The following is a 20507-nucleotide window of genomic DNA, read 5'->3' as shown; positions in this document are numbered from 1 at the left end:
CAAAAGCTAGGGAATCCATCCTAAAAAAAAGAAAAGACTCAATAAAACAATAAAAACTAGGAATTCATTCCTTCACCCCACACTTAAAAATATGCTATGTCCCCAAAACATCAAATAAAATTTAAAAAAGGGTTAGGAAAACTCCTTGAGGCCTTATGTCCTAGCTAGTAGAATGTTCTCTTTATTTTCATCAAGGGTCGAATGCAACCCACACTTAAGCTCAAACATGCTCTTTTGCTTCATTTTTTTTTGGATACTCAGAGTTCCCCTAATCTGCAAAAACAAGACAAAAAAATAAGTGACACTTATAAAATAAAAATAAAATAAGAAGTTACACTACTAATTGGATTGCCACCCAATAAGCGCTTAATTTAACGTCACGGCACGACGCAGACACCTTAGTTACTCCGATTCCATCTCCTTGACCCTCTCTGATTGGATTATTGTGTACTCCTTCATTAGCCGTTTTCCTCAAAGTTTTTCTCAATTCAGGATCGTAGGCGGTAAAGAATTGACATAGACTTCGAGTACTTGGCATACACTAGAGTCGAAACCTGTAGAAAACAAAACTAAAAATAAAAATATAAAATCGGGAAATACTTGACTAAAGTTCAATGATGTAGTTAAACTTAATCGAAAAGCATTATTCCCCGGGGGGTTTGTGAAACAAATTCTAAAAGTTATGTGAACAATTAGTATGCAAGATTAAAAATTTTGTTGTTATCAACATGAGAGAGACACTAGGGTGTACGTGTTCCCCACAAGCTCATAATGTGGTAATCCTAGTAGTAGTAATTCTTTCCTAGTGTATTACATGCAAAATGATAAGTTAGGTTTCTCTAATTCCTTGGTCCGGCAATTTGAGAATTTCACCCCGCACCTTGGTCCGGCTACGTGTGTATAATTTATTAACTCTTATCGTTACCTCATATTAGACATCACATCGATGTATGACTTAGTTTTCACCCTCACACCAATCGACATTAGACTATTACATAATATCACAATATATCTATGTTGATAATTCTTTTCTTATTAACTACCTCCTTTGTCCGGCAAGTGGAAACAAGGCGAGTTCTAATGCCTGTACTCGTTAAAAAGATTTCTAAATGAAAGAATAATTATGCATGCAATAACACTATTCAAGATTTGCTTAGTTACTATTCATAATTTGTTAATCGCTCATGGTTCCCACAACCCTAGTTGTGGATTTAGTTACCCATAGTAGCAAGAACACAATTCATATTTTTAGATGAAGAAATCATGAACATACGTAATGAGAAGAATAAACCCAAAATCTAAACTTGCATTTCGAAGTCAAAATCTTCAAAACGAACTTAGAAAATGAAGAATTGCTAAAATTGTAAGTTAATCTTCAAAGTAAAAAACTAGAACTAAAGTAATAAAGTCTAACCTCAAAATAAGAAAAAGAAAAAAACCCTAAAAAGTATTCCTATAAATGATGTCTCCCACTAAAATAATTATTTCTATGAACTATTTATAAATATAGAAAATCTAAATAAAATAATTGAATCCAAATCAAATTAGGAATCCAAAACCAAAAGGAATTGAAATCCTTTTTTTTTTGTTTCCGCCGAGTGAGGTGTCAGCGTGAAAATTGGAACCGCCTCAAAGAAATCTTGCTGCGTTAATTTCCTGCCACGTGTCAGCTGCAATTCACATTCTCTTAATGGCTGCCACGTGGCAGCATTAAAATTTTGAGAAGTGCGGCTATATGCATATGTATAAATATATTATTTTATAAACTTTAATCTATTAAGCTGCTTGCTTGATTTCTTTCTTCAACTTTTCATCTTTAATTCGTTTTAGCTTCAAACTTCTTCATTTTCTCAGCAAATCAATCCTACAAATAAAATATAATATTTAGCACGATCCATAAAATTTATGCTCAGAAAGGACAAATATAAATTATAAATGTAAGGCATATAATGATTAAAAATATGTATTTTGGCCTCACATCATAGCTCCCAAATTTTTTGACAGCTTTTTGCTCTTTGGGGCAGACTTGGGGTTAGGCTTTAGGGTCCCCCTCAAGGACCCTTGGTTGGTCCTTGGGGGGTCATAACTTGACGTTTAACCCTATACCCCTCAACCTAAGCTTGGGACATCACTTTGCAATCTCAAACCCCACAACAAACTCAAAAACAAACTAGTTAGGCTCTAGTTTCACTTACTAGTTTTCCGAGTCATTACATTATCTCGCCCTAAGGAACATTCTTCCTCGAATGACACTTTAAAAACTTAAGGAAAATAAAGACTCAAGACTAGCTCCCCATCATGAATGCAACATCATAAACAATGCACAAAACTAGGAGGAAACATCAACTCCATCTCAAACATACTCAATGCAACACAAGAAAGTAGGAACTACATCTACAAACTCATTATGCATGAAAACTTCAACATTTCTCATTTAATTGGCATAATTACCTTCTCCAACTCAAATCATGCTCATTATAACATCATTAAGCACCTTATGCAATTTCTCTTAAAAGCACATTTAGGCATGTTCAACAATTCACGTCATGAAGCATACAAACAACTCATACTAAATGCACATCAGCATGAGGAACATAATTCATAAAAACTCAGTTTCTTATTTAAACATGAATTCATCAAGAACATGCATATCATAAGGAGACCATGGAAACACATAATCACATATGACTCAAAAACATGAAACAAGCTACAAGGCACTCTTGGTTTCATGCTTAAATAGGAATAGAAGGAAAGAGAAAAGTATATCGGAACTCTCAACAACCTCATTTGTGGACTCATTTAGGGCTATATTTTAATAGAAATTGTGTCCTTAAATGCTTATTTGATCTCAATATCTGATGAAAACCCTTAAGTTTCAGGTATTTGAAGTTTGAAGGAAAGCATGGACACTACGTTGCAAAAAGGAACGAAAATACTGAAAAGAACGAAGATATGAAGGCTTGAGGATCACTGAGTCCACTTGGTGAGTCGCTGAAGGGTTGTACTTCCCCTTTTGTTCCAGTGTGCTGAGCCCTGAAAGAAAGGATCAAGTCGGCGGAAAAAGGAACCAGTCAACGTATCACCAAGAACTACTGCGAAGCAGTACCATGTCTCCCAATCACCCAGAGCACGACAATGTTGAAGGCTGGTGCAAGCCAGCGATGAACTACACCAAAGGGTGAATCACCAAGTTGATCGGCGATTTCGACTAACGACGCTGAATGATCCGCTGCAACACAAATCTATGAAAATCATAAATACTAGTTAGAGTTGTAGTTTTAGGAGTCGAACAATTATTATAATTTTCATATAGAATAGTACTTTTTGATATTTTTGCTCCAAGTTTGAGAGGGTTTTGAAGACTTGAAGATCCAAAGGGTTTCATCTTTAAGATTTGGATTTGGGTCTCTTGGATTCTTCAATTTTAGCTTATATCAAGACTTAAATCTTCATACCAGTTAAATGCGAGCTCAATTTGGTAGAAATTTCTATCTCTTATACATGTGTGGCTAAAAACCCCAATTCTTAGGGTGTGATTTAGCAAATATGGGTTAAGATAATTGTTGGGTCTTGCTTGTTAATAGTTTAATCATAGTTTAATTGTGATTTCGTTTAGTAGCTGTGGATGAATTAATGAATATATAGTTGCAAATACAAATTTATTTATGTGTTTTCGGCTTGCTCGAGAGAGAGGTCGTAAAACTAAAACTACTGAATTGATGGTCGTTGAGAGTGGGTCGACATGAGGTTCTACTCGAGAGAGTGAATCCTAGTCTCATTCCCACACACTCAGCTCGAGAGAGTGAGCGAGTTAAGGTGTAGGATGGTCTTCATGCGGCAAGTGGGTGTCCGAGAGGAACACATTTGAAACGGGGTAAGTTGCTCGAGAGAGAGCTTATCCCCCTTAATGTTTTGCCTAGTCACAATTATTCTATGAATCTTCTATCGAAAGCATGTACCCAATAATCTAGCTTAACCCATATTCCCATCATATCCCAAGGATCCCTTCTCATTACTTAGAAATCCTTGTTTATTTTGCTATTTTTACTTACCTGTGAGAAAACCCCCCATTGTTAATTGACACTCTTGTTTCCTCCTTTAATTTACAATGTTTTTAATCGTTAATGTCTTTAGCTATGACTAATTAGTACTAAATTTTATTTTTATATTAATTCCCAAAACCACTCCCTTGGGAACGATCCCAGCCCTTGGTTGGGTTACTAAACTATTGTACGATCGTAGACGCTTGCATCGAAAGTTGTGTCTTAATTACGCAAACATCACTATTCAACATACCATCTCCCCCTTGGGAGTAAACCCAAACTAAGGCTAACATGATGACAACATACGAATCTCAATATAACATTCATAACTATAAGGAACTATCAACATGTCAGTGCCTTCATCCGGAAGAGCTCCTTTGTCATCTCTAGCTCAAAGTGCATAGAAACGATTAGTCTTTGGAGCATTAAGATTCGGGCCATTAAGAGAAGCTTGTTTGGCCTCCCTTCTTTTGCCCGTAAGAGTAGGGCAATTTTTCACTTGATTATTATTCTTTCCACAACCATAGAACCCACTAGTAACGGCTAGTCACTTCCCATAATCTTTCTTTTCACAATTGGTGCAAATAGGTTTAGGAAATGGAGACCCATTACCTTTCTGTTGGTTAACCCTAGGAGTGCTTGAAGAATCTTTTTTAAAAGCTCTCTTTTGAACCTTGGTTGACCTTTCTCATCGGACCTAAACCTCTTCATCTCCCTATTTTTTTTTCTTAATTTTTGTTGAGAAAACACCATAAGCCTAGAGATATTCATATTATCATGGAGCATCGCCGTACGACACTCTTCCTCAACAAGGTCGAACACACCCGTCACAAATCTACTCATCTCATCCATCGGATTAGACACCAAAGATGGATCATACTAAGACAATTGGATAAATTTCAAGGAGTACTCTTGCACACTCATGCTACCTTGCCTAAGGTTGATAAATTCCTCCACCTTAACCTCCCTCTTCTCATGGGGAAAGAACCTACCAAGGAATGCTTTCTTAAACTCCTCCCACTCTATAGGACTCGCTCTTACGGGCCTATTGATTTTCCATTGAGTGCACAAAACTTGGGCAAAATTCTTCAATTGATAAGCGGCTAGTTCCAATTTTTCTATAGAAGTCATCCCCATAGAATTCACTACATTATACACCTCATCCACAAACTCTTGGGGATCCTCTCCCACCTTGGAACCAAGAAATACCGAAGGACTCATCGTCACAAAGTCTCTTAACCTAGAAGCCATAGTGCTCACAATAGGGTTTACATGAGTCTCAACACCCCTAGTAGCTTGGGCCGTCATGGCTTGGATTTGAGTAGTAATAGCTTGAGCCATCATCAAAAGAGCCAACCTAACTTCTTCATTAGACATAGCCAGAGGATCAACCGGAATTTGATTGCCTTGAGGAACTTGGTCACCTTGAGGACCTTGTGGAGGAACTCCCTCATTCACAATCGCATCTTCCATCATTCTTGTGTTAGCACTTCTTGTATTCATATCCTTTAAACACAAGAGAAGGGTTAGGAAAAGGACTTTATAGAGCTAAACTCTATGGCACGACTCAAAGAGTAATGAAAGAAGTGTAGTTTCCTAACATCTTATAGCATGTCATTCGTAAATGTGTCGCGATTCACACCCATGAACAAGACTCTTCTCGACGTGGCTTGCGAGACATCAATCCTAAAAACCATTCCAAAATCTTGTGCTCTAATACCATATTTGTCACGACCTGGGCCTACAACCCGGACTTGACACGGCGTACAAGACTCCAAAAAGTCTCATACAAGCATCATCACATAAGATAATAGAAATAGTACGGAATTTAAAACACATTTTATCCATACAATCGAAAAATCATTTAAAATAGCGGAAGTCTACTAGTCTCACATGGCCATCTGAAAAAAAATCTTTGAATCAAAAGTAGGGTCACGGCCCTATATAATAGAAAGTCTAAAAGAGTCTATTACAATGAAAGACATGAAACATCAAAAGTACTTGTCCTCGAATCTATGAGGACATACCACTTAACCTTGGAAGAACTCAATCCAAGCTTCAACTAGAGAGAATCAACTCAAATGCCGAAACCTACACTTTGTAGAAAAATAGAAGAATTATGGGTTAGCACATTTACTGTACTAAGTATGATAGCCATGCAAAAACCATGCTTAAAAATGACATTCTATTTGAAAATCATGCTATATGCCAATTTTAAAAAAACTTCATGAACATAAGTATAAGAGGCATAAGATATAACATAACCAACATACAAGTCATTTCATCACATTTAGCTTTCACCTCAAGTAACCCCAAGCTATACTGTGTGCAATGTATGAATAGAAATCCATACCACCATCCACACTAAGTACCACATTAAGGCCACCAAAATTGAACTTACCATTCCTCATTTTCATCTTTAAATAATACTCATACATAAGGAACATAAACATTTCATAAGTCATGACAAGGAAGTAACTCATAGTACAATCCAAGTAAAGCATACATCATTACATTTAAGCACATAAGTCAACATTCTTCATTAGCTTCATTAAGAGCACCTTCATTCATTAGACCATAAGACATTAGAGAACTCACTATAGCCCTCTCAAAGCCTACTCGTGCATTGCATGAATGGCATCCCATACTACCACCCACACTTCAGAGAACCTCTTGAGTAACCATAGTGCACATCTCACATGATAGGAATAAGCATTTAACCAACATAGACCATGTGAGCTTACATCGAATATGTAACGACCCTAAAAATGAACTAGTGAAACTAGAGCCTCACATGTGAGTTTGGAGTTGAGAACTTGATGAAATGATGAGAAATGACCATGACGTCCGGAAACTAGTCATTTGAACTAGTGAGTTGTAAGGGTCAACTTTAAATGGTCATATCTTTTAGCTCAAAATGAATTAGGTGGACCTTTACCTATCCAATTAAAGGTCTTTGAGTCCTCTTTCCAATGCCACCGTGTTTGCCCAATTCCGACCTTGGAGTAAAAAGTTATGCCCAAAATATTGAAACACTGTCAGGCTGGAAAAAAAAAGGGCAAACTAAGACGGGAAGGGGTAGAATTTTTTAAGTTAAGACTTTATGGGTCCTTAGTCCTTTTCCAAAATTGACCCTATGTTATTTTATTCTTTTCCTAGCAACTATAAGACCTTTTTATGACTTAATTCCTTTCATTTAAGCCACTCCTCTTAGGATTAACAAGAAACCCATCTCCTTTCATATATTTCTCTCTAACTCAAGGAAGAAGAGGAGTTGGAGCTAGGATTGAAGATTTCGAGTGCTTCTTCTTCAATTTTTGTGGGTTTTCAACTTAGAGGTATGGGGATCCTTATCCTTGATTATTCTTTCTTTCAAGGAACCCAATCAAAAGGTTTTCAAGGTTTTTCAAATACACACAAAAACCTATTTCGATTCTAGCATGGGTTCTTGCATAAAAAGGTTTTGAATGATGATTTATATGGTTATTAATAATTATTAATGGTTTTTAGAAAGAAATTCCCATGAACCCATGTCTTCTCAAATTCTCTAAATTTGGCCTAAAGTGGGTGTATTAATTTTGTGTAATTGATGGACGATTATTGTGTAGATTGTTGTAGACTATTCATATATGTATTTATCTATGTGAAATTGTTAAGAATTGTTAGTGAATTGAAGGATGTGGGATTTTAGCCTTGAATGGACAAAATTGTGAATTGGTCTTCATATTGATTATTGGCTTATGCTTAGCTTAGCTTGTATAGTTGAATATTGTTATTATCATTGTTATTGTATTGTTAATTGTTGGAATATGAGGATGATGAAGATAGCCATGGAAAGAGGGTAAGTTGATCAAACTTGATAAATATTGTATAATTGGCATGGAATTGAGTATTGTGGCTTATGGCCTTTGTAAAGGGTGGTAAAATGGCTTGATCTCTTAGTATTAATATAATTGTTATTGGTTGGTTTGATCCACCTTTGGTGGAGGTGGTTATTTGTTGTATTATTGTGAATTGAGGCCATGAAGGGCATTATGTGAATGTTATTATATTGTTGTATTATTATACACATATGAGGCTATATGTAAAGTCCTATATGAAGCTATATATAAAGTTTTATGTGAAGCTATATGTGAAGGTATGATGTGAATGAGTTTTATGTGAAGCTATATGTGAAGGTATGATGTGAATGAGTTTTATATGAAGCTATATGTGAAGGTATGATGTGAATGAGTTTTATGTGATCTTGTGATGATCCTATGTAAAGTGGATAGCATTGTGAGTTAAAGTATGATTTCTCATGATGTATATATGAAATGATGTTGGATTATGAAATATCCTTAAATGAAAATGTTGTGACTTGGTTGGTAGACTAAAATGTCCCTCATTGTTACTTAAAGTCTTGAATGCATGAATGTGTGAAGTGGGCAAGAACTAAGAAATGGTGCCCTTTCTATAAATGCTAAAAGAGGAATTCTAGGCCAAGACTTGAATCGGCAAAACTAAGAAATGGTGCCCTTTCATAAGTCTAGCTTTCATAAGTAAATGTAAAACCATGAAATCGGTAGACCTAATGGTGGTAGCCCTTCTCATGTGTGAAATGATGAACCTTGGACCGGTAGGCTTAAGGCACCCTTAATGAAAAATCGGTAGGCCTAAGGCACCCTTCCAGGGGGATTTAATGAGCTATCCTTAATGAACCTTGATCGGTAGATCCTTGTGGTGCCCTTCTTGGTAGATGTGCTATGGGTCGGTAGACCTAATGATGGTGCCCTCTCTAGCACATACATGTGAATGAAATTACTTTATGGGAACTAAGGCTAAGCACCGAGTGGATATGGTTAAGATGGTAGCTCTCCCGAGTATGAGGCAAGAGTACAATGAACATCTTTGGATATTCCCTAAACCATGTGCCTACATGGGTTGCTTACTAGTTCTACCTTTGGCAAGTAGAACACCTTCCACGGTGTAGGGTTTTATGACACCGGATTCCATGTCTAGCTCGCATGGTCTATGTCGGTTAATGCCTATTCCCATCATGTGGGATGTGCACTCTAGTTATTGGATAGGTTCTACAACGTGTAGGTAGTAGTATGGGATGCTATCTACACATGGCACGAGTAGGCTTTGAAGATACTAAAGTGAGTTCCCTAAGTCTAATGACTATTATGTGAAAGTCCCCTTATGTGCTTGAATGTCTCCAAAATGGTTTCTTAAAGAATGTTGGTCTATTGATGTTATGTTGTAAAGGAAATGTCCTTATCTAAGGTAATCTTGGGGAACACTTAAGTGTGCTTGAAGAGGTTGTATGGGCGGTCACTTCTTGTCTCATTCAAGTGTGTCTTAAGTTTATATTAGGTAGAGGTCCTATGGTAATGAAATGACATGTGTTCTTTTAAAGCTAAGCATGGGTTGTATATGGACATATGTTGAGTATATGTATGGTTGGCTATGGTCTTATATGTTAATGTTGACTTGTATTATGTCTCTTATACTTGTAAAGGAAAGGTTTTATCAAATGATATGAAAGCATTTACTTCCTTGAAAATGTCCTTTTTGGCATGTTTTTGCATGGTCTCCATACTTAGTACTTAATTGTGTTAACCCCTTTCTTTCCCTTTTTGGACTAAAGTGTAGGGATTTGGAGATGATGACATGTCGTGGCTATTTGATAGGTTTCTAAGTGTTAAAGATGAAGACTTGGTGAGTCCTCATATATTCGAGGACAATACCCCATATGTGCTTTTATGTCTTTTTAGTATTGTTTAAGTTGTGTATGGGATTGGTCCCGAATTTTGTACTCTAAAGTATTAGATGGTTTTGAGACATCATGTATAAAGTCTAGAAAGTCTTCCGCTTGCTATATATTTTTTTTTTATGAAATGTTTTCTTGGTAAAGAAAGTTTTAAATTCCTTATGGTTTTTTTTAGTTTTATGCGATGAATGAATGCTAAGAGGCTTGTATTAGACCTCCGAGAGGTCGAGTACGCCGGTTACGACTAGGGGGTGCTCTCGGGTCGTGACAGAATATGGTGTCTATCCCATACTGTAAAGGGTTGGTCTACTTTCCTAAGGTAGGACCGGTAAAATTTTAGCTTAGGTGGATCCACTAGCTAATACCCTATGCAGTCACATAGTTATGTGAAAGAATGATGTTCATTGGAACTCTAACCTAACGTTGGAACTCGGTGCTGAGCCTCCATTCCCATAAATCATTTCATTCACATTACATTATTGTACTTGAGAGTAATGCCATTGGCCTATCGACCAAAGGTACATCATTACACATGAAAGGAATGCCATAAGCCTTTCGATTCATGGTACATTATTATGATAGCTCTTGAATCCTGATGAAAGGAATTCCATAAGCCTATTGATTCATGGTTTATCATTACAATAATATACACATGAAAGGAATGTCATAAGCCTATCGATTCATGGTACCTTATTTCATTGACTAATTAGGAAAGGGATGTCCTATCGATTCAAGAGTCGTCATTACATTAGTTCATTTATGAAAGGAATGCCATAGGCCTGTCGATTCATCTTCATCATGTCAAAATACATTGATTACACAAGAATAGGATGTCTAAGCCTACCAATTCAAGGTACTTCAATCAAGACCACATTCATCAATAGAAGAAAAGGATGCCTTAAGCCTACCAATTCAAGATACATCAATCCACATTACTTTCATTTATACAAAAACATGATGCCCTTAGCCTACTAATTCCAGATGTAACATCACATTATAGAAACTCTTCACATTCTATCATCATCATTCATGAGTGTTAATTGAGAATATGCTTTCAATAATAACACAATTATACTCTATACATGATCATAATACTTTCATTGAGATCACACACATATACTTCACATCATGATCCTACATAGATCCTTCATGAAATTTTCCTCCAAGGTTTACAAATCATCTCAACCCAAACATCTAGAATACTACATTAGATAAGGTAATTAACATGATTCAATAAGTAATTCAGTATAAACATAGGCAATTCAACATAGTTTCATGATCAATCAATTCTCACTCGCAATTCACAACATAGGATTTTGGGGGAAAACATGGGTTCATATGATAAATTTACCATAATTCATCATTAATTCAACATTACATTCATAATTCATCATATATAAACCTTTGAAAACATGTTGAAATTGAACCCATGCATAGATTGAAAACTCTAGGTTTTGGGGGGATTTTGAAAACTTGAAATCATCTTTTGATAGGGCTCCTTGAATGAAACTTAAACAAAGATAAAGAATACCATACCTTTAGGGAAAAAATTTGATGAAAATGGAGTGAGAAAGGTGAGATCTTGATCTTGAAAGCTTGAAACCTTCTTCTCCAATGGTGGTTTCTAGAGAGAGAATATTTGGAGAGGTGGGTTTCTAATTTAGAATGTTTTGAAAATAATGAATTGGAAAATGATTTTTAATACCTTTAATAGCCTTAAAATACTTTAATTAATCAATAATAACCGTCCTCTAACTTAACTAACCTAAAAAGGAATTTACTAAGTTGCCCCTCAACTTGGCCGAATTGGATAGCAACACAGTGGTGACGTACGCTAGGTGGGGTGATGCCCCATCCTGCAGGTCCGTGTTTTGGGTCTGAGGGTCAACATTTTTGGCCTTGACCTACAGAATCTATCCAAGGGGCGTGGATGGACCTACAGGGCGTAGGTCCCATCTGTAGCTCCCAAAATTTTTGACAACTTTTTTGCTCTTAGGGGCAGTCTTGGGGTTAGGCTCTAGGGTCCCTCTCAAGGACCCTTGGTTAGTCCTTGGGGGGTCGTACCTTGACGTTTAACCCCTAAATACCTCAACCTAAGCTCGGGACATCACTTTACAACCTCAAACCCCACAACAAGCTCAAAAACAAACTCGTTAGGCTCTAGTTTTACTTACTTGTTTTCCAGGTCGTTACACATGGGTACTCGCCCCCATGTCCATTCATCATAGTAAGAATGTGGGGACTCGCCTCTTGTTCAATTCTAAGGAGTAGGGGAATCACATTACATCATTTGATATGGAGGTCAAGGGTAATCGTCTCTAGCCTCATCATTCATAAAGCATTTTTGTGTAGATTCATTTTAGGTGAGAAATCCGTTCAACCTAGAATAATTCATGTCAGTAAACATTTCCCATTCATTCAATCATGCTTATCAAATCTTTAACGACATGTAAAATGAATAACTGAAACTAGAGACTAACATGTGTGTGTTTGAGTTTGTGTGAGATTTGAGGGTGTAAAGAATGTTGTTTCAAGCTATGGTTGAGGGTTTTAGGGGTTAAACATCAAGTTATGACTCCCCAAGGACCACCCTACGGGTCCTTAAGGAGGACCCTTAGCCCAACCCCAAGGCTTCCCCAGAAAAGAAAAGTTGCCTAAAACTTGGTGACCTACGAAAGGGGACCACACCCCGTAGGACAATCCATGCCCCGTGGATGGCCTCCATAGGTCAAGCCCCAAAATTTTGAGTTGTATCCACAAACCATGCTAGGAAAACATGGTCCGTGTACCCACCCACGGTCTGTGGGTGGGGGTCTGTGGTTGGCCACCGTAAAAGCTGCAATTCTCGGCCAATGTGGGGGTGTTTTGGTAAATTGCTATTAAGTCTAGTTTAGTTGGGGGACGGTTTTAATTAGCTATTTAAGTTATTTAAAGTGTTTTGAAAGTATTAAAACATATTTTAGACTTCATTATTTCAAAACCCAAAATACAAACCTCCCATCCCCTCCAAAAGTTCTCTCTCTAGAAACCTCCATTGGAGGTCAAGACTTCAAGCTTCCAAGGTCAAAAATTCAGGTTTTTCAAGGAATTTTTGTGGTTTTCTTCCATTAAAGGTATGGTAGTATTCATCCTTGACTTAGTTTCTTTCAAGGAGCCAATTTCAAAGTTAATTTCAAGTCTCCAATGTTACCCCAAAACCCTAGTTTTCAATCATGGCATGGGTTCAATTCCAAATGACTTTCAAAGGCATTATTGCATTGAATTATGAATTAATTGTGGATTTAAATATGAATTAATATGATTTTTTCCTAAAACCCATGTTTTCCCCCAAATTCCTAAATTGTGATTAGTGATTGGGAATTGATTGATTATGCAAGTATGTTGAATTGTTGATGTTTATATTGAATTAAGTGATTGAATCATGTCAAATTCCTATTCTATTGTAGTAGTTTGGATTTATGGATTATATTGGTTCATGGCCTTGAAAAGCAATTCTTGAAGGATTATTATGTGAAGTATATGTGTGTGATCTCAATGAAAGTGTTATGATCATCTTCAGAATGTAATTGTGTAATTGTTGATAGTATACTCTCAATGAACCTTTATGAATGCTGATGATATATGTGAAAGGGTATTCTCACATACACACACTCTTGAATGAAGAATGAATGAAGTTTTCTATGATTATGTTAATGATAATGCATTAATTGAAAGGCTATTCTCAATTGTACTCTAATGAATGATAATGACATGTTGTGAAAGGGGTTTCTCACAATATGGGGATTCTTAGTTGAAAGGTTGTTCTCATCTTTGAATCTATGAGTTCTCCAATGAATGAATGTTGGGATGGGATGGATGCTCATCCGGGAATTGAGGTGGGGTATCTAGTAACAATCCTTATATCCCATTTTAGTGAATGTTGGGTTTGAGATGGATGCTCATTCGGGAGTTGAGGCGGGGTATCTAGTAACAATCTCTTATCCATAATGAACTACGGTAATGAATGTTAACTACTCCGTGGGGAATAATGCTAAGCACCGAGTGGATATGGCTTGAGATGGATGCTCATCTGTGAGTTGAGGTGGGGTACCTAGTGGCAATCTCTTGAGATGGATGCTCATCCGTGAGTTGAAGCGGGGTATCTAGTAGCAATCTCCCTATCCCATAAACTATGTTCCCACATAGGTCTAGCTAGTGGATCCACTTAAGCTAAAAACAATGGTCCTATCTTAGGCAAGTAGGAATCCCTTATTCGGTAAGGGTGACACCAGGATTCCATGAATTGCTCACATGGTCTATGTCGGTTAAGGATTACCCCCACAAAGAATGTTAATGAACTATGTCTTTTCAAGAATGCACTACTTAGTGCGGGTGGTAGAATGGGATGTCATCCATGCATTGCACAAGTATGCTTTGAGAGAGGTTGTGGTGTGTTCCTTTATAATTTTAAGTGTAATGAATGTACTCTTATGATGATGTTAATGCGAATGTTGGCTTAATGTCTAATGAATGAAGGTGTTCTTAATGAAGCTAATGGCGAATGTTGACTTATAAGCTTAAATGTAATGATGCATGCTATACTTGGATTGCATTATGAGTTACTTCCTTGTCATGACTTAACGAATATGAATGTGCCTTGCCTACGGTGATTTCAAATGAGTACCTAGTGTGAGTAGAAGTGTGGGATGTTACTTGCACATTGCACAAGTATACCTTAGGGTTGTCTTAGGTGATGGTCCTTATGTGATGATATGGCTTATGTAAGGTTTATGTCTCTTATGTATGTGTATCGTGTAAATATGGTAAGGTTGAATGGGAAGTTCACTATTGGTGACCTTAAGGTGGTACTTTAGTGTGGATGGTGGTATGGAACGCTATCCATACATTGCACAAAGTATAGCTTGAGGGTTACTTAAGGTAAAGGCCTAAGGTGAAGGTAAAGGTTTATATGTTGATTATGTCCTAATGTGGTTAAATGTCTTGTATGTTGGTTATGTGTGAATATTATGCCTCATATGCTTATGTTCATGAAGGTTTTCTCAAAATGACATATATCATGACTTTCAAATAAAATGTCCGTTTTAAGCATGTTTTTGCATGACTATCATACTTAGTACTTAATTGTCCTAACCCATTCTTTTTCATGTTTTACTACAAGTGTAGGTTCCGGCATTTGAGTGATTCTCTCTAGTTGAAGCTTGGAATTGAGATTCTCCAAGACTAAGTGGTATGTCCTCGTAGATCGAGGACAAGTAGTTGATGTTTCCTTTCTTTTCAGGTAATAGACATTTGTTAAGACTTCGATTGTAAAGGGCTATAATCCTATTTTGTTTCAAGTATTTTGTTTAGATGGCCATGTGAGACGATAGACTTCTGCTTGCTTTTAATGTTTTCGATTGTTGGATTTATAAAATAAATGTTTTAAATTCCGCACTATTTCTAAGTATCTTATGCAATGAATATGCTATAGGCTTGTATAAGACCCCTTCGGGGTCGAGTACGCCTGTCGCTTCCGTGGTGTAGACTCGGCTCGTGACAAATTCATTATAGGAAGTATCTCTTCCACATCATAGTATTTACAATCAACAATGCATATTCTAGGCTTTACTCTCAAAGCACTACGTCTCATGATCACTATCTATGCTTTACTCTCAACAAATTAACATTATATTCGTCATATATGCTTCAATATGGAGCAATTCTATTTATAATTCATCAATCCTATAAGAAGATATCTAACTCATAGAGTTTCCCTCACATGGCATCAAACGCACTATATCAATTCAACCCTAAAATCATAGAATAAGAATGGGTACATGTAATTTCATCCTAAATACATTCAATTCTATCAATTCAATCATACACAATCATAATCCACTCAATTGGATCAACATTCATCATAACCCTGAACAATGGAAGAAACCCTAACTAGAATTGGGGAAATTCTTCTTCAAATTGTGGAATTCTAGGGGACTCTATGGGAAGAAGGATCCCATTAATGAAAAGCCATCATACCTTAGTCACAATGCCCACACAATCTTGAAAATTGGAGGCTCTATCTTGTCCTAGCTTCAATCTCCTTCTTCTTATTCCAACTTCTTAAGAGAGAATATTTGAGAGGAGTTTTGGGAATTCTTTTGGTATTTTTAGGGAATGACTTAATCGGGGTATTTTGGGGGGTTAAAATCACTTTTAGAGGTTTCTTAGACTTAGACAAAATGACATCACTTCAATTAAATTAAAACCAGAAAAGATCCAACCACCGTGCAGTTTAATTGTCAGTTGTCACCCACGGAATCCCCACCTATGGACCGTGGGGTCCATCCTGCAAACCATGGTTCTCTGTCAGGGAATTTTACCCGACCTACGAACCCCTGGACCATGGACCATGGACCGTGGACCCACTTATGGTCTGTGGGTCCAGTTGTGGACCTTGTCTGGAGGATTTTTGGGTTGTCCTCTCCACGGACCAACCTATGGTCTGTGGTCCAACCCATGAGCCGTAGTTGGCCACCGTGGATGGCACTTGAAATCTCTGTAAAATGGATACCTAGCCCTAGATCAAATATGGGGTGTTACATTATCTCATTTTTGGTACAAAAGGAGTCACAAATGACAAAGTAGCACCCAGATCAAGCAAAGCATACACATATATATGGAAGACTTTTAACTTACAAGTCACAACATCCGGGGAACTCTCTTGATCACCTTTAGTTTGGAGAGCATAAAAATGGTTTTGCTTAGGAGTATTTCCACCCGAACCACTCGGACCGGATGTAGAGTAGGGCTGAGTCGTACGACGACCATCTCCATCATTCTTAGCAACCAAAGGACAATCTATTATTTTATGATCCATTTTACCACACCCAAAACAAGCATTAGAGCATGATAGACACTTCCCTTCGTGGTTTCTCCCCCATTTAGCACAGGTAGCACAAAAGATTTACCTCCATCTCCTTGGGGTTTAGGGTTAGACACCATTTCCTTTCATGGCCTCGGAGGAGCATTTGTAGAAATTTTCCCTGAGTACCTTTGCCGTAATCTAGAACGACCTCGTCCACCGAACCTAGAATGTTCAAAGTTGCCATCATCCACTTTAGCACTTTTTGCCTCCCTAGAACTTTCCTTGAGTTTTTCTTCCTCAATTTGTTGGGAATGAACCATAAGGCGAGAGATATACATGTCATGAACAAGCATAGTGGTGCGACATTCTTTGACTACAATGTCAGACACTCCCGACACAAACTTACTCATCTTGGCCCTACGATCCACCACAGTGAAAGGAGCATACTTGAATAGTTAAGTGAACCTCAAAGCATATTCCCTTACAATCATATTTACATGCCTAAGGTTGATGAACTCAAGTAACTTGGCCTTTCTCATCTCTATAGGGAACAACATGTCAAGAAAATCACTTTTGAACCTTTGACATTCTACCAGACCCACTTCCACCTGCCTTGCTTCTTTCCACTGATTAAATCAAATGTGCGTAACCCCTTTGAGTTTCTAAGCACCTTGTTCCGCCTTCTCTACCAAAGTCACATCCATGATAGAAAGTACCTTATAAACTTCATCGATAAACACTTGAGGGTCTTCCTCAAGTTTGGAACCATAAAATTTGGGAGGGTTCATTTTTGTGAAATCCCTAATTCTTGCTACCGTCGTACCCACACTTGGGTTCACAGGGGATACCTCCTCTCTGTTAGCTTGTGTCATCACGGCTTGAGAAAAAACTTGGAATGCCGACCTAAACTCCCCATTAGTCACATTCTCATTTAATGGGTCAATCGGAGCTTGAGGAGGAACCTCTTGCTCAATATTGCCTTCCCCCAACCTTCTAGCATTAGCCCATCTAGTAGTCATTTCCTTAAAACTATCGGGCACGAATTAGGAGAAACACTTATAGAGTTAAACTCCATGGCACGACTTGAAGAAGTGAAGAAGTGGAATTTCCTAAACATCTAATAGCATGCTATTTACAAATGTGGTGCGCTTCACATTTATGAACAAGACTATACTAGACGTGGTTTGAGACATCCTAGAACCATTCTAAACCTTGTGCTCTAATTAACAAGTTTGTCGCGACCTAATGGAACCCCCCTAGATGCAACAAGGCGTATACGACCCCGAGAGGCCTCATACAAACCACTTAGCATATCATAACATAAAGTAATAGAAAAGGTGCAGGAATTTAAATCTTTCAATACAATCGAAGTCTTTTATAAAATCAAGCGGAAGTCTAATATGATATTGTCACAAACCATCTAAACATAAGAAAATGGAAATCTTGGGACGCAGCCCATACAATAGTCTCAAGATAAAAGAGAGACATAAAAGAGATAGGATTATCCCATCCTAGAATGCAATGAGGACTCACCAAAGCTTCACTTCACAATCCTCTAGAAACCTAGCCATAAGTGTGCAACTCGGGAACGTTGGAACCTAGATTTGATAAGAATGTAGGCAAGAGTATGTGTTAGTACAATCAAGTACTTAATATGATGGCTAGCAAAAACAACATAAACATAAGTGTTAATAATTAACGTATCAACTACACCTCATCCAATACTAGGTGTAGACGATCGTTAAGTAGTATAAACCAAACAGAAGAGTTGGGGTTGATCCCACATAGAGTAGTTATATTTTGAATTCAAATATGAGGTTATAACAGTGGATTTTGAAGCTAAAGGGCTAGAGATTTTTGGAAACTATTTATGAAATTTGAAAGATGACAACAATATGAGGGTGAGGTTTTTTAGATCAGAAAGCAACCTCAACAAGTAACTAGAAACAACCAAACAGGAGAAAGGTACTTGGGGGATTGACCAACTAATTGCTAAATCTAACTCATTGGGTGCAAATTGCTAACCAAAACTGCTAACTCTTCACGGGTATGATGAACTTTAGGTGAGATACTTTTCTCTCGACCAATTACCTCGTTTCAAATGAGTTTTCTCAAACCTCAATGCTTTAAACATAAAGACCAGTCCACATCCTCACCACATCTACTCTGTCGAGCTGAATACATAGCATGAGTCTTAGGATTCACTCTCTTGAGCTAAATCCATCATGACCCACTAACTAAGAGTGCCAACTTATCACTTTAGCTTTACACTTCTTTCTCAATCAAGCATAAACCAATAAATTATATTGAAATAATCAGGCAATAGAGTAGTTAAACCACAACGATAATTCAGACCCACTTAGGATTAGCACTAACATTCGTAATAACTAACACCTATCAAGCCAAATTCAGCAACTAATCACATTATCAAACCCCCAAGATTAGAGTTTTAGCTAATCATCATAAAAAAAAAGAAATTCAGTACCTAATACATGCTCCATAGCTAGGTATTGAAAATCGAAGTTTTAAGATGAATAATATATTTTCTATTACAATACCCAATTGAAATCTCTTGCCAAAATTCCCTAAAATCAACAAGAATAATGTTTTTGTTCTCTCTATTTTGTTCCACAATAACTGAATGCATTCTCTCCCTTCCAAAAAGTCAATTTATACATATATGAGATAAGCCGTCTTAGGGTTGATCGGCGAGGAAAGTTGGCTTCACCGACCAGTCGGCAACGCACCGATCGTTCATGTCCATCACCCTTTTCTTCTTCACATTTTCCTCATTCAGACACTATAACTTTAGGCAATCTAGATTGGGATCACTGATCACTTTCGTGATGTGCCTTTTACTCTTTTAGCTTGCCAATTAAATTTCATCTTGATCTTGATCAGAACATTCGGTGGTACAATCTTCCGTCGCCAATGCAGTTGGCGATTCGCCGATGAGGAATGTAGTTTGCCTAAGTTTTTCCCATTTTAGGCTCAGTGTTCTGTAAACTAAGGTGGTCTAGGGGAGACTCGATGATTCGCCGAGTTCTTTTGGCGATCTTCAGGCTTGCTTTTGTCCCCCTTTTCAGCTTGCTCTTTTTTGCCTATTAGTGTCCTTGTTCTGTTTCTCAACCCATATACCTGAAAATCAAGGATTCAACATCAGTTTATGGCACAAATTAAGCATTTGAGGACACTAAATCTATCTCAACAAACCCCAAAATGAGTCCAAATATCAGACTTATCAACACCCCCAACTTAAACTTTTTCTTGTCCTCAAGTAAAACTCAAGATCAACAATTCAAAAAGGATGTCTCATATGGTGTTGCATAAGACTCGACATGAATGCACACAACAAGACTTAACTTACTCATGCAATGATCAATTATGCACTCAAAGATTCAAATTGTGACTCACCATTATCAGAGATGCTCAAGTTCAGAATACTTTCTTCAAATATAAGCTCAAGCTCAACAAAGGTAATCAAATTCCCTCACAACAAATATGATTCCCTCCTCACACAAAGTTCTTCAGTAATTTATAGTTCCGGAATGACATACATTTCTCACACTCAAAAAGATGAACACAGCATGACTTCACCCATAGGTTTGCCCTTATTTTCCAATCAACATTCATTTCATCTCACTTAAGATCACAATGATCTTTTCAAGGCTTGTAACTGGGTTGAGTGTAAAGGTATGGTCATTTAGGCTTAGTGGCTACTACACTCATGATATGTGGTCTGAACATCACTTTCTTCCTTTTCTTCACATTTTGATCATGCTCATAATTCACCCCATTATTCACTTTCAAATGGATAACCCAATACCCCATTTATTTTGCAATTTCAACTTGTTTATTTCACAAA

At 37.3% G+C, this 20507-nt stretch overlaps 2 protein-coding genes across 2 annotated transcripts in view; both read right to left on the bottom strand.

Moving 5' to 3' along the window:
• Positions 1–20507, bottom strand: part of LOC125829084 (uncharacterized) — a 1125066-nt gene that overhangs the window by 873221 nt on the left and 231338 nt on the right. The window lies entirely within an intron of this gene.
• LOC125829028 (uncharacterized) lies at positions 16786–17661 on the bottom strand. The gene is made up of 2 exons (XM_049508308.1): positions 17313–17661; positions 16786–17015 (listed from the first exon to the last, which is right to left on the bottom strand). The coding sequence occupies exons 1-2, from the start codon at positions 17659–17661 to the stop codon at positions 16786–16788; spliced, it is 579 nt and encodes a 192-aa protein (XP_049364265.1).

This window comes from Solanum verrucosum, unplaced genomic scaffold, assembly GCF_900185275.1.
Source record: "Solanum verrucosum unplaced genomic scaffold, falcon-dt-bn FXZP01000007.1, whole genome shotgun sequence".
Classification (NCBI taxonomy): domain Eukaryota; kingdom Viridiplantae; phylum Streptophyta; class Magnoliopsida; order Solanales; family Solanaceae; genus Solanum; species Solanum verrucosum.
Note: the sequence above shows the minus strand (reverse complement) of the source record. Positions and strands in the feature narration are given on the sequence as shown.

Excerpts from the sequence above, each read along its gene's own strand:
- LOC125829028 (XM_049508308.1), bottom strand. The coding sequence starts at position 17,661 with ATGACTACTAGATGGGCTAATGCTAGAAGGTTGGGGGAAGGCAATATT. Across the intron at positions 17,016-17,312 it reads GGTAGAGAAGGCGGAACAAG|TCAAAGAATGTCGCACCACT; the intron begins GTGCTTAGAAAC and ends CTGACATTGTAG.